Source organism: Brachyistius frenatus, unplaced genomic scaffold, assembly GCF_029030835.1.
Source record: "Brachyistius frenatus isolate BFR_SWC_R1_liver_20210118 unplaced genomic scaffold, ASM2903083v1 Contig_7, whole genome shotgun sequence".
Taxonomy (NCBI): domain Eukaryota; kingdom Metazoa; phylum Chordata; class Actinopteri; family Embiotocidae; genus Brachyistius; species Brachyistius frenatus.
In genome coordinates, this window is record NW_027210606.1 from 8592561 (window position 1) to 8606548 (window position 13988).

The 13988-nt window shown below is 43.4% G+C and overlaps 1 protein-coding gene across 1 annotated transcript in view; it reads right to left on the bottom strand.

Annotated features, from left to right (window-relative positions):
• Window positions 1–4774: 4774 nt before the first annotated feature.
• cntln (centlein, centrosomal protein) overlaps window positions 4775–13988 on the bottom strand; it is an 82837-nt gene continuing 73623 nt past the window's right edge. Inside the window, exon 26 of the mRNA XM_069689426.1 lies at window positions 4775–5608. Coding sequence (XP_069545527.1) covers window positions 5498–5608 — 111 coding nt within the window. The 3' untranslated portion in view covers window positions 4775–5497. The remainder of the gene's footprint in view (window positions 5609–13988) is intronic.

Genomic DNA, 13988 nt, shown 5'->3' on the forward strand with positions numbered 1-13988 from the left:
GAAAATACCTGGTTAAGACCGTCAGTTCTCCTAAACTGCTGAAAAACAGCTGGAGTAAGGCTCTACTTCTCTTTCCTAGCTGACTAGACAGTTTGTCAGAACTAAAAAGCCAAACAAAAGTCCTGCACCCCGGGTCTCACCTATGATCATAGGCTCTGTGTAGTGACAAAAAAATGAAATCAGGCACAAGTGGCTTTTGCACAGTGTCTGTGCTCACCATTAAGGATAGTTTGAGGTCTTAGGGTCATGCATCAAAGATACTTGAAGAAACAATACTGTGTCTTTGCTCTGAAAGAATCCCATGAAGACGCTTCTAGCATCTGATCGGGAATCCTCTCTGTGACATTTTTTTGGGCATCTCCAACTGGGTGGAAAAACCTCACCTACCTGAAATGACAATTCCTTGTAATGCTTGATGATTACTGATCAATTGCTTAGTTGAACTTTTTTTTCACATTCATTTTTACCATGGTAGTTTTGTTAAGAAAAGCCTTTTTTTTAATGCTCAGTACCGCCCTGCTCTACATTCATTGTTTGCTTCTGTAAAACGAGACATCTTGTGAATCACATTTCCCTTCTCGTTTCCATTCACCTTTGAGGCAACAACCCACTAAAAATTGACTTCCCTTTTTAAATATGAATCTTTAAAACATTGGCAATTGGTTGTGCTCATATTTCCTCACAAAAAAAAAGCCCTGAACAACTCACATCAACAGAAAGATGAAGTTATATCTTTAAGTAACGTGTGTGCAGGTGGAGAGAGAGAGACGGAAAAAAAAGAAAAAAGGATTGGCTCTGACAGCAGACCAGAGGTCATTTGTCACACATATGCCAGTCATGTCACTGGAGACAAACAACTAACACACGCCAGGCTGTAGTCATGTGTTTGTGTGTTTCATAAGGTCCACCAATCCCCACGCCATCCCACCCCACTCAAACATGCTAATGTACCTGTGCTCTGCTCTAATTGGTCCCAGTGATGCTCACCCTGCTCCACCTGTGTTCATGGGAAGCCTCCAGTCAGTCCTGCAGTCGGGCCCCCGCCACTGCGCGCGAGCGTACAGTGCTAATATTATTCAAACAAACACTTTGTTGTTTGGCACTTCTTGCACCGACCCGCCACTGTGGAAGAAAGGGAGAAAGTAAGTAAAGGGAAATGGAGAAAGGAACAAGGGGTGGATGAGTAAGAGTATGTCTGTCTGTCTGTGTGTGTGTGTGTGTGTGTGTGTGTGTGTGTGTGTGTGTGTGTGTGTGTGTGTGTGTGTGTGTGTGTGTGTGTGTGTGTGTGTGTGTGTGTGTGTGTGTGTGTGTGTGAGAGGGGTGGGGGTGCTTGAATTCATTAGTGTGATTACCTGAGGTGTGCTACTTTACAGGGGGTAATCTGCCAGCCTGCTTCATACCCTCCAAACTTCAGCCAGTCCGCTAATGAGCGCTTGGAAAAGTTAGTCAAGGTGGAGAGGTGCTTTGAGGAGCTATATACCCCAGACTAAGGTGTTATTATATATGCTGGAGAAGAAAACAAAGGATGGCTGCCTAGTTTGCAACAGAGAGGACAAATGAAGACTGATACCATTTCAGCTGTTTGTTTTCACTCTGAATACACAAAATGGGACAATGGATAGCGTGCCAATTGATGAATTTGGAGCATCAGAACAAAACAAAACAAAAATCCCTGTTTAGGAGATTGCCATATTTCAAAGCATGAAATCTCGGCCAAATCTATAACAATATTGTGCACCCAACTATGACACTTTGACTGCTCTGTAATATTAGGAGACACATTTTCTACATCATTTGAGACAACATCCCAGATCAATCATAAGGACACTGCAGGGTTCTGAAGAGTCACTTCTCTCTGAGGTAATGTCGAGGACTGCACTTTCCCTCCCGGTGTAAGAATACGTGGATTAGAGACCAGATCAACCCCTTTCTCATTCTCCCTTTCTCTCTCTTTTTTTTCTCCCCAGGAGCTCAGGCCATGGCTTTAGAGAGACAGCTGCCATGAGCAAGGCTTAGGACGGTCCGCGGGGACGGAGAAAATGCGAGTGTCAAAGAACAATAAAAGTGCAGGAAGTGCTTGGTTACACTGGATAGGACAAAGTGAGAAGGAAGGAGAAAAACCCAAAAAGAATATATATATATATATATATATATATAAAAAAATATATATATATATATATATATATATATATATATATATATATATATATATAAAAAAATATATATATATAGATGGGGAGATAGACAGATCCTGTAACATTCCCCTTCCTCTCACCCTATGCCTCTGCTTTATCACACAGCATCAAAACATAGCTTTAGTCCCCCGAGTGGCTTGCCTTTTTATCTGCTCCCTAGCTTCCCACGGCGGGCCGCATCCACCCATAATCTGCTGCTGTTTCATGTCTGGAGCACTGTAGAGGAGGATAAGGGACTTGTTCAAGTGAAGATCAATGAGGTTGTATACATAGCATATATGCATCAGGACAGGGAAATTCCTTTTTAAGGTGCCATCTGATATGCAAAAATATAAACGAAAATTATACATGGACATATTAAGAAGTCATGTCTAAGCCCGAAGACTTTTAACAATAATTATCATCAGGATGTGGAGATTCTGTCAGAATATACCTTTTGTTACTGAAACATCTCTCTGTGGATCAAACATGGAGGATAGACACAATGAAAACTGTAAACATGTTGCATTATACATTTGTCAAAAACACATTTGGCTGTATGTCACACGTACCTTGTTATTTCAGACAGTGCCAAGTGTCTGTGCCTGCAAAATCAAAGCCGACTGATGTATTGGCAGCGATAGCTGGGGTGTAAAACTGTGTCAGTGAAGTAAGGGAAATCACCAGAGGCTGTTTTCTATTCACTCCACAGCTGGCTGACGAGATCTGCAAGGACTAATTGTGCATCAGTTGGAGGCTGAAGAAATTCTCATTTTGTGCTTTGTACTGTAGTCTACCCGCCTTCCCACCCAAGTGGCATGCACTCACACCAGACAAAGGGAACTTAAAAGTACAACGGAGAAGCCTTGGGACACACACAACCCAAACACACATGTACACAAATCATCGATCGACCCCAAAGTCAACCCGTGACCCTGACCTCCTCTACCCCTTCAGGAACAATCTCCTGCAGGAATCTGTGGAAAGACCAAAAAAAAAAAGACAGAGGAGTTGGATTTGAAAAGAAGTCGGGGCGAGAGGAAGAGATAAAGATGGAGGAATAAAAATGACACTGCGTTGATTGTGTTGGAATGAATAAAAGGGGAAGGAAGAAAAACTTTGCATTTGGAACTACTGATCAAAGTAATTCCCACAGGAAACCTCTCTTAATGAGAGCTGTACAAGAAAAGAAGGGTGGAAGACAAGGAGAGAGTGAAAGAGAAGAAAAGAAGGGTACGGCACGCCATTCCTACACAGAAAAAAAGAGATGAATCTTATACAGCGCCTAGTGGAAGACGTGTGTGTGTGTGTGTGTGTGTGTGTGTGTGTGTGTGTGTGTGTGTGTGTGTGTGTGTGTGTGTGTGTGTGTGTTTAGGTGGTGGAGGGGGGTTTGGAGGGTGTTTTCAAGATCGTTTTAACGTCTTCACTGAGGGAGCGTCAGAGGCAAGGCCAGGTTAATTAAACCCAAGGGAGTACCAGCTGAGGGGGCCCGCATTTGAATATGTCACAGAAATAGCACGAGTGTGTCAGCCGAGGCCGGATGGCGGGGCTCGCCGAGCAAATATGTTGACTATGCATTACGCGCTAAAAGGAAGAGAGAAATAAAGAGAGTCAGGCAGCATGGGGTGGGGGCTCCGAGATAATTTGCGTGGCACCGATGTTTTGCTCTTCTTTACCCACCGTGCCACCGGGTTTCTCTGACTTATTAATGTTTGTCATTAGCTGCATTACGCTGGAGGACAGCGACTGGAAAAAGACTGAAGAAATTTATATGGGACAAATATTGACAATAGCTGGCTCCTGGGTATTGGAGAAGAAGAAAAGATGCAAACTATGTTAATGAATGGTAATTAACCACTAGGGTTTGTCTCTCCTGGATCCCAGCTAAATTGGTCCCCGAGTTGCAGCTAGAGACAGTCCTGGCCTAATCCTTTATTATAAAAAGATAAAGGAAAACGACATCATTAGCATATATTTGAGAAGGGAGGGTGGATTAAAAAGTGGAATTATTTCTTTTTAATTCCTGAACGGTGGATTCTTCACACCATTGTTAATTATACATAATAAAAAGAAAGGAGGAAAGTGGTGAGGAGGAAAACAAAAGCCAAGAGAGGTAAAGAAAGGAGTAAAAAAAGAAAAGGAAAAGGAGGAGTGTGCGTGGTCTCTTGAGTAGGATGCCAACTCAAGGACAGAGGAGACCAGGATCATGGTTTAATATTCAAAATGAATAATAAGAGAGGAAGGAAGAGGGAAACAGATAAAAGGGACTGGAGGTAGCTATGTCAAGGATGGAACCACTCCTCTCATACACCACTGCTCGGTATGTGCGTGCCCATTCGGACCCTTATTAATGATGTCAACAGCAGGGGTCACTTGTTACAGACAGGCACCATGCCAACAGGCAGCTGTCAATCATGAGAGAGGTGTGAGAACCCTGCTGTCCAGCAGAGCATCTTCAGTCACCATCACACACTGACTGACAGTCCTTTGAACTGCTGGACCGAGCAAAATACCAGAGAACAGCTAGAAAGGGAACATGACGAAGAACGTTAGAATAATAATAATAATACTGTCATTCAGGAAACAAATATAGGCAGAAATAAGTCAAATAAATTTTTATTTTAAAATTAAGAAATCTTTGTAAAACAATCCACTGATATTCAGCATTATTACCTGTGAACAAACAAACAAAACAAAGAGTAGAAGCGATAACAAGCACATACATATACATCCATAAAGTTTATATCCTTCAAAATTAAATACTTCTAGTGCATTTGAAAACATAAAAAGGACTCGGCTTCACTCTACTCTAAGCTTGAGAAGTGGATGTAACCTCTTAGAGAATATTCTGCTCTGTGCTGCATTGGAGTTTCTTAAAGTGTCGACTTGGCATCGCTAGGTCAAGTCCCTGCACCCTAAGGTCCTCGAGGTGCCAAATAAATTAGGAGGAGAGGTAAAAGAAAGTTAAAAAAAAAGAAAAAAAGGTGTAACTTAAACATTAGCGTAAGCATTTGCCTTATCACCCCAGGTCTGCATTGAGAGTGGAGGAGAGTGGCTGCACTGTAAATTAGCTTGGCACTAAAGGGCCCTGCCTGATAGACGTAGTGCAGTGAGCGCTAACACAGATGTCGAGGGCTCATTTACAAAAGCCGGGGTGCTGCGTTGAGCCAGTGGCCCAGAGTGAGTCGACAGCGCTTTTCTCACAAATATTGGTTGTGCTGCCCCGGCTCAGCTTGCCTCAGCCCAGCTCCCACCGAGTAGGAACTGGGGAGGGAGGGAGAAAAAGAAGAGGATGACAGTTTTCCCAGCCTCAGCCCAGGGAGTCAGGGTTTTTCGCTGACTGGTGTTGCGAGCGTGGCCAGCTCTTCTGTCAGCACTTTCCTCTCCTTCATCTTCACGCGCACAGCCTCCATTAGCTGGCCGGCAGAGGGGATCTGCAGGGGAGGGGAAGGATAGAAAAAAGGTGCGGGGGTGGTGGTAGAAGGGGAAAGGGAGAAAATGAGGAAAACACACAAATGCACCACTATTAAAAAAAAAAAAGTCAGATTTTTGACACTTGGCAGCTTTTCAGAGCGCCCGTTTGCTGTTTTGTGAAACAAGAGAACCCCAGATGGGGCCTGAGGACTTGTGAAACTTCTGAGGGACCATCCATTGTTGAGTAATTTGACAAAGCTGGCTACACAGCAGTACTTGCAAAGTCTATCTCACAGCTAATTTTTTTCCAAGCTTCCATTTTTGATCAGTAATAATACACGATTTCAAAGTATTAATCTAAATTGTAAATCATTTTTCAAAACGTTCACGTGCCCATATGTACATAAAAAGAGTTCTTGTCCACTGTAGTTTATTGTTCTGCCCCTACTGGCAGTGGAAAGATCCCCTTTGTCCCCAATCTTGCATTGAAATTGTGCCAGAGAGAAATCTCTTCATGTCCAATATGTACAGGAGGAAAGCAACCAAAAACTTTTTAAATATACATATGGACATATGAGTAGCGCTTTGAGACATAAAAGAAAAAAACAATAATATATTTTTCACAGAAAAATTGCAACAATGACTTTGTTTTAATGAGGCTGAAATCACACTGCTTTCCCGATAAATCAATCACGTTTTAGCAGATGTGCCTCAAGGCATTATTAGGATCGCTGGGAAATGTACAGTATTGTTTGTTTTTACTGGACTGTATCTTTACTGGCAAAGTAAGAGAACGATAACTGACGTCCACTAAATCATACAGGATAACAAAAGTTAAATATGTGGGAACTTCCTCTACGTGTTTACTTCGTCGTTGTCATAGAAACGCTGGAAAGGTGAAAGTAAAGAGGACGCAGGTCTCATCTTAAAGTTCTGGCTAATTTATTTTTTCTTCTGAATCGACACAAGGATTTTATGGTCATTAGGGCGCCTGATCAAAGGCAAACATTCATACTGTATCACCCATAAATATTCCCCTCAAGGTATGTGCTGCCTTTTACAAATTATTTCCCTGAGCAATTTCCCAAGTCACACGGAATGAGATGAGAAGAGGACAGACAAAGCACAAAAAAAAATTATGACTTTAACATCATAATCTCTCACCTTTTAAAGTAAATGTGAAGACATAAGGGATTGAACTATACACAGAAAAAAAGAAAGTGCCTCAACAAACTAGCTATTCATCAGGGAGTATAAGATATCATGATTAACACAAACTTACAACACATACTGTAATTAAGTCTGCAGCTGAAATGTTTTAAGGACATGAAACAGGAATGTCATGTGATTTGAAACCATCATTTATCAATTTCCAATAAGCCTGGAGTGAGAACCTCAGAAAGTCACTCACGCGCGCACGCACACGCACGCACGCACACGCACGCACACACGCACACACACACACACACACACACACACACACACACACACACACACACACACAGTCCTCCTGCCCCTTGACACCTTCTCTTCTTCATTAAAGGTAACAGGAGCAGGGAACACAAGGCCGTGTGTGCCAGGAAGTACGTGTTAACGTGTGTGTGTCTGTGAGTGTGCACTCGTGCATGTGTGCAGTGGGGAGTCAGTTCCAGCAGCACTGGATGCATCAAACACGGCGCTACTCCTCAGAGAACCACTACACTGAAGTAACTGCTGAGACATCTCCCTCTGCCTCTGCCCTCCAGGGAGAACTCACTCTCCCCGTCTCCCGCACACACTCACACAGGCACACACACATTTTCTAATCAGCTAATTGCACTTAGAGCCACTAACTATGCAAACAAACCCACTAAAATAGAGACACAGCCACAACACAGGGCTCTATGGGGACAGAAAAGTGGGAGACTGGATCATTAAAAGTCCCGATATGGGAATATGGGTAAACAACTCTAACAGGTAAACATGATCTAGATAAACCAAACATGAGTGAGATTTAAGCCTAAAACAGATGTTAAAACTATGAAACAAATTCAATCTACTTTTCATTCCTTCATTTTTTACGTATTTTTATGTGAAGTCTAAGTCACAGACAGCGGAGGGACAATAAGCAGAAGAAATGCAACAAAGATCCTTATTCGAACCCGAACCAGTGGATGTTGCGGTTCTTGGTATCTCAACACAGTGCTCAGAGCCAGTCAACTAAAACACAGGTGCACCTGTCTATATTAATTCTATAAATGTACGAGTAACCACACGACAGCATCGACATCTTCCTAAAGATTATTTAGAGTTGATATACTGTATGTCACCAAGTTTTTGATCTCTTGGTTGACAAATATTCCATTACAATTGATGAAATGCCTCTTTTTCTGATTCACCTCCCTGTGATCCTGTTTCTTACATCAACAGATTCTGGCACAGGGAAACACAAGCAGCCATGCACACGCTTACGCTCACAAACGGGACAAGCAGGACTATCATTCCCTTTCATCTAACTGCCACATTGGCTGGGGACTGATACCCCGCAGGATGGTTGGAGGTAAGCCGTTATGCAGCTGCTCTACTGGATCCCCTGGGCTGCTTAAGGTAGTGTTAAGAACTGGCACTAATGTTATGCTACAGTTGATTTAGCTGGGCCCCTGTCCCCTTTGGCAGAGCCAGCTCGCACCAACACTAGCGCTAAGCAACACAACCGCTGTTTTGCAAGAGGCCCTGTCCCCTTTGGCAACACTAAAATAGCTACTGTAGCATTAAACAATGCTAACTCCCAACCATTACTATTCAACAGGCCCTGCAGAGCAGACCTTTTGTCTAGGTATGATTCCATGAACATGTTTCAGAAGTGAACTGACGTGTAAAGCCACTGACACTGACAAGAGTGTGTGCATCTATGTGTGTGTGTGTGTGAAGGCAACGACAGGGGCTGCAAGCAAAAGGTGTTTTTATGAGCCAATTAAATGACATTGCTATTCTATAGCCCGGGGCACCCCTCAAGGCAAGGAGCAGCTCAAAGTTACAGCACTCCAGTGACCATTGTCTGGTAGTGGCATTACACACAAGAACTTCTTTTTCATAAAAGATCGATCATTCCGGCTCTTTTGTCTTCTCCCTCGGAACGGGTTAGCACAATTATTTCCGAGGGCCCAATTTGTGAGTAGTTGTAGAGATTGTGTCAGGCTGCTGGATATCTAAATGAGAAAGAGTGAGGAGGGAGGGGAAGTCGCAGAGGCTAAAAGAGATATAAGATGGGGCATCTGCATGCACTCAGCAAGTTTCTTTTCTGTTTCTAGTTACCACAATATAACTGTAATATACATGTATAATTAGGTAGATGTTGCTGATTAACTGCAGTACTCTGCTATAAAAACAACACTTTGGTCCATCAAAAGTATTATGGGAGTGCGTACCTGTATACCTGTAACATCATTGACTTTTATAGTTTGTGTCTTTAAACAGTAATAAACCAGGATGTGCTACACGAGGAAAATAAAATGTCAGAATTGATTGCGATTGTTTTCAGCGTGGTAAAGGATACCCGTTACAAATCTTTGTCCCTGGCTAGTGAGTCATCTCCAATCTAGGCCACTAGTCAAGGTGAGGGAGAGGTAGTTACAGTAGTTTTATCACAGAGGGGAAAAACAGCTCTTTGATCTTTGATCCTCTCACTTTTGTTTGAAAATCAAATTTATCAAACGGGGGAATAACAACAACAACAACATGATAAATAGATTAAAAAAAAAAGCACAAAGGCACCACACTAAAAAGTCTTGCATTTGATTATCTCCAATAATGAATATGTCACATTTGCAAAGAGGGGCTCAGGTAAGAAAATCACTAAAGCACCGACAAGCCTATTCTCTTGCTCTTCTTCGTAATTACCTACGCCTGCAGCACAGCAGATCCCTCTCTTTTCTCCCCTTTAGGCCACTAGAGACTGATATGAAAGGGAATTGGACACTTGGGGCCACAAATACTGTAATTAAAAATCTCTCCTTTTCTTGATACGTTGTTTGGAAACATCATTTCAGTGCGCAACATGCATTTGTTAGGGATCTGACCTAAATACACCCTAGATTAAACACAGGAAAGCACCGGGTCTTTGTTTCAGGTTCCTACTCATTAGGTGTGAAAATGAGGTGATTCAGGCATGATTGGGGTATAAATATAGAAAGGTGATATCCATACAAAAGAGATGCAACCTTTAGGTAGAATTCAGCAATCAAGAGCATAACAACTTAATGGTATGGCTCATTGGCCGAGGTAATGTAGTGGAAGGCAGTTAGAGTCACCAAGAGTGGCTGCGCTGGCAGCAAACCGTCACATCCTAGACAAAAAAAAGTGCTAAGATTTATTGCCTTTCAATGTTTGTTCAGTGGCATAAGGGAATTCAACGCATCTAGCCATATATTCAGTTAGGAAATGTCCACTTTTATCATTAATTCTCTTTCTGTGTTAACTCAAAGAGTCCACTGCGTTCCAGAGTACAACCCTTGGGTGCAATCAGACTGGCGGTAAACTTAAGCTCCAAAATAGAAACATACCTCAAGAATAATACAAAGACTGTTCACCTGTCTTGTCAACCACAACCAATGAAACCTCCTGAAATCTGCTATGTGAAATACTGGAGCTCGCCTGTGATTCCCCTCAACCCTGAAATGGCTAAAGAGCACCACCAACAAGTTGCATCTGCAGTTTCTATTTATTGGAAAAGCAAGCTGAATATTATATATAAGAAGTCACGGTGCACGCTGATATTAACAACAACTCTAACAGTGGTCTTCTCTTGGGAATCCCCACCACTGTTCCAGTGACATATTTACAGTACAAAGGCTCGGCTCAAGTCCCCTACACGCACATACAAACACGTTTACTGTGGAGAAAAAAAAGAGTGGCTGATTTAATTAGTGCAATCATTAAATGAGGCTTAATTAGAGTCACTTTCCTTCAGAGAGAAGAGTGGGACTCAAAGCTGTTCCTTGTCATTATAGAGGCATAATGAGCCACACAACGCAACGCACTACCCCTCACCCCCACAGCACCGACAACAATGGAAAAGTTTCTCAATGCATTAGCATTGAGCGGCGATGGAGCCATTGATATGTTTAAAACTAAGAGCTAATGATACAATGTTTCATGGAAGTACCATGAAACAGTGACAAGAAGTGACACAAACAAAGCCTGCTACTTTACACCATTTACCATTGTAGCAGTGTAGCATTGTACAGCAAAGTTTGATGAGGGTTTAAAATTACAGGATTATTTCAGCCCTGGAGACCATCCATAAACGCCTTTGATGTTTTATAACAAGTCCAGTCCAGATTGGTCTGGCCTGTCTCTACCACTGTCTTAATGTAATGTTCACCCGCTTGTTATAGCTTGGAGGCTGATAAGAAGTGATGCTTGTACGTCTCCCCCGGGTGTGATTGTGAGGTAAATATTAGCAGGCCCTCAGCGCCACCCCATACCAGTAAACCAAACCACTGTCCTCTCATAAAGAAATCAACAGAGTCAATGACTTTTTAAATGTTATTATGCTGTCATGAGGCCTGAGATAGGTGTGTATGTGTACAAAATGAGTCTGAAAAATGATCTGGAGGGAACGTGTGTGTTTGCGTGCATGTGCACACGCTTGCATGTACATACTCCTCCTGTTCATTATTGGCCAGCAGCAGAAGCCAGTCATTTCCCTGTCTTCATAAAGACTTGGCCCATTAAATTCTACCTCCAGTCAATAATTAGGACTCCACAAATAAACCAAAGGCAATTAAATCAATGCTTCCCCGGGCTGGTGCCTGGACCCCATTGCCCACATGGACACTCCATCTTCACTGCTGGCCGTATTCATGGTAGGTTGCGGTGGAGCCATACAGTGCACCCCCTGGCCTGCTCATGATTATTAGATAGCATCGTCCCTTGATCCTGGCTATGTAGCGCTGCCTATGGTGGCTCTCTACTGAGAGGCATAGGGTTTGATTTCATTAACTCACCGGTGGAGGTGAGAGATGAGGAAATGAATGCAATGTTTCATTTCGTTTTGAGTGGACATGTGGGGCAGCGGTGAGGGGGCTTCAGAAATCTATGGCACTTCTTTGGCGTGAAGGGAGCGCTAACGGAGCACGCACACACACACACACACACACACACACACACACACACACACACACACACACACACACACACACACACACACACACACACACACACACCTCTGTGTCTGAAACACAGTTTGCTTGCGTGTTGCGGATGTCTCTCTTTCTTGTTATGTTGACATGTGGCATCGTATGACAGTGATTGCGAACAATGGCCCACACACCGAGACACAGATACACACATAGATACTTCTCTTGAGCTCTTTCACATCCGCAAACGCACATACACACAGACACGCAGAGTGAGTGATGGCTTTGCTATTGACAGGGCCACTGAGATAATAAAGTGCTGTCCCACTGGCAGCTCTATTAGGCACTGACAGTGACAAGATGAGGCTGTCGTGAGTGTGCACATGCACACACGAATATGTACACATACCCAGACATAAAGATGGACAAATCCTCATCCTCTTTCAGTGACAGCCAGCCAGTTAAGGACATGGATCTCTCTCATCTTTCCTTTCACTGGGTCTATTTCAGTCTCTGTGTCTTTTTATCCGAAGAAGTGCAGCTCCGGGTGAGATCATATCACTATTAGGGGAGTGTGTTATTAGTGTCACAGGCAGGGTGACAGGCCAGGCTATTCCACTTCACAGATGTTCTGCTTGGTGAGCCTTTCATAAACTATGACAGAGTCGAGAAACCAAGAGGGTACAGTAAGAGAGATCTCGAAGTGTATGTGCTCACTAAGGTTCTCAGCATCAGCCTGTGCATTGTGTAAGCACATTATCTGAGCTGCCTTAAAAACTGAAAATTAGGAGATCTACTTAATTAACCAACTAACAGGCACTAAAAGCATCTTTTCTTATGATATCTTGGTATGCAAGATTGCCCCCCAACCCCCAGAAAAAAGACAGAACAGAAAAGCTTGGTGTCCACTTGATATGAAAATCTGCTTTTAAAAACCAGACACTGAAAGGAAACTGCAAGATAGAGAAGAGAGGAAAAAACATATAAATAAATAAATCAACAAAAAACAGAACAAGATGGACTTGAAAGGGGATAGAAAAAGTCTGTTTCAGTGAAGGGGGATGACTGCGGTGGTCCCAGCGGTCCCCACAGGGACCTGGGGGCGAGTCTCAGCCTTGTCATACTCTGCTCTTCTCCTCCTCCACTCTGCACACCAGCTCCAGCCCCCCCTCCCCCCACCCCCTCCACCACCACCACCCGTTCTGCCCACGGAAAACGTCGATAGCAGGCTGCCGGTGCCGAGGTCTCTGGTGGACACTAGCTCATTCTCCCGGCATCGACAGGCCCGCCAAATCAATATTTAGTTCCCCACTAACAAGCTGCCTCGGGGTCTGAGCCAGAGAGAGAGCGGGAGGGAAGGAAAGAGAGAGAGAGAGAGAGAGAGAGAGAGAGAGAGAGAGAGAGAGAGAGAAAGAAAGAAAGAAAGAAAGAAAGAAAGAAAGAAAGAGAGAGAGAGAGAGAGAGAGAGAGAGAGAGAGAGGGGACAGTGGAGGATGGCAGAGAGAGACAGAGGGGGGACTGAGAGCTGTCCAGCTAGAAGGGAAAAACATGGATTCAGTAGAGTGTTGTGCATGTGCGTGTGCATGTGTTAGTGTGGGAGGGGGAGAGGAAGGTGGAAAGGTCAGAAGAAGATCTGGGGAACAAGAGAACAGTGTCTGGTGTGTGTCGTGGTGCGGAGGCGACGCATGAGTGCCTGCGGCAGCAGCTGACAAGAACACAGACAAGACACACACACATACTCGACACTCTCAATCATCATACACATATCACAGTGAGCAGACGTTGACAGCACTCGAGCAAAGCTCCAGTAGAGCACTCACAGATGAGTGGCTGTGTGCACACAAAGACTCCAACACACAGTGAGGATGTAGTATGCTTTTCTTTGTTTTATCTTTTACATCATTATTTTTTTTTCTTCTTCTTTGAGCCAGGAGCAGGATCATTGGATTGGGAACTAAAATTCATCCTCAATTTACAGTATTTGGGTAAAACTGGTGCCAACATTTTTCCCGTTCTGAGGACTGACAAAGCAGTATGTCTGCCACATTAGGCTAACAATTATGGAAATGCAAACACTTTGGGCTGTTGTTTAACAATCTCAGCACACTGTCTGTAGCGCATGGTGCAAGTGCATTTAGTGAATTATTGAATCCACTCATACTCGTATAATTTACCAGTATAAAGTAAGGTGCATGGTTCAAAGGGAGTGTACTTAGTCTCCTAATGGTGTGCTTTGGGCATCACCTGAAATTAAGCAATCAGATTGTCTTCTCCCATGCTC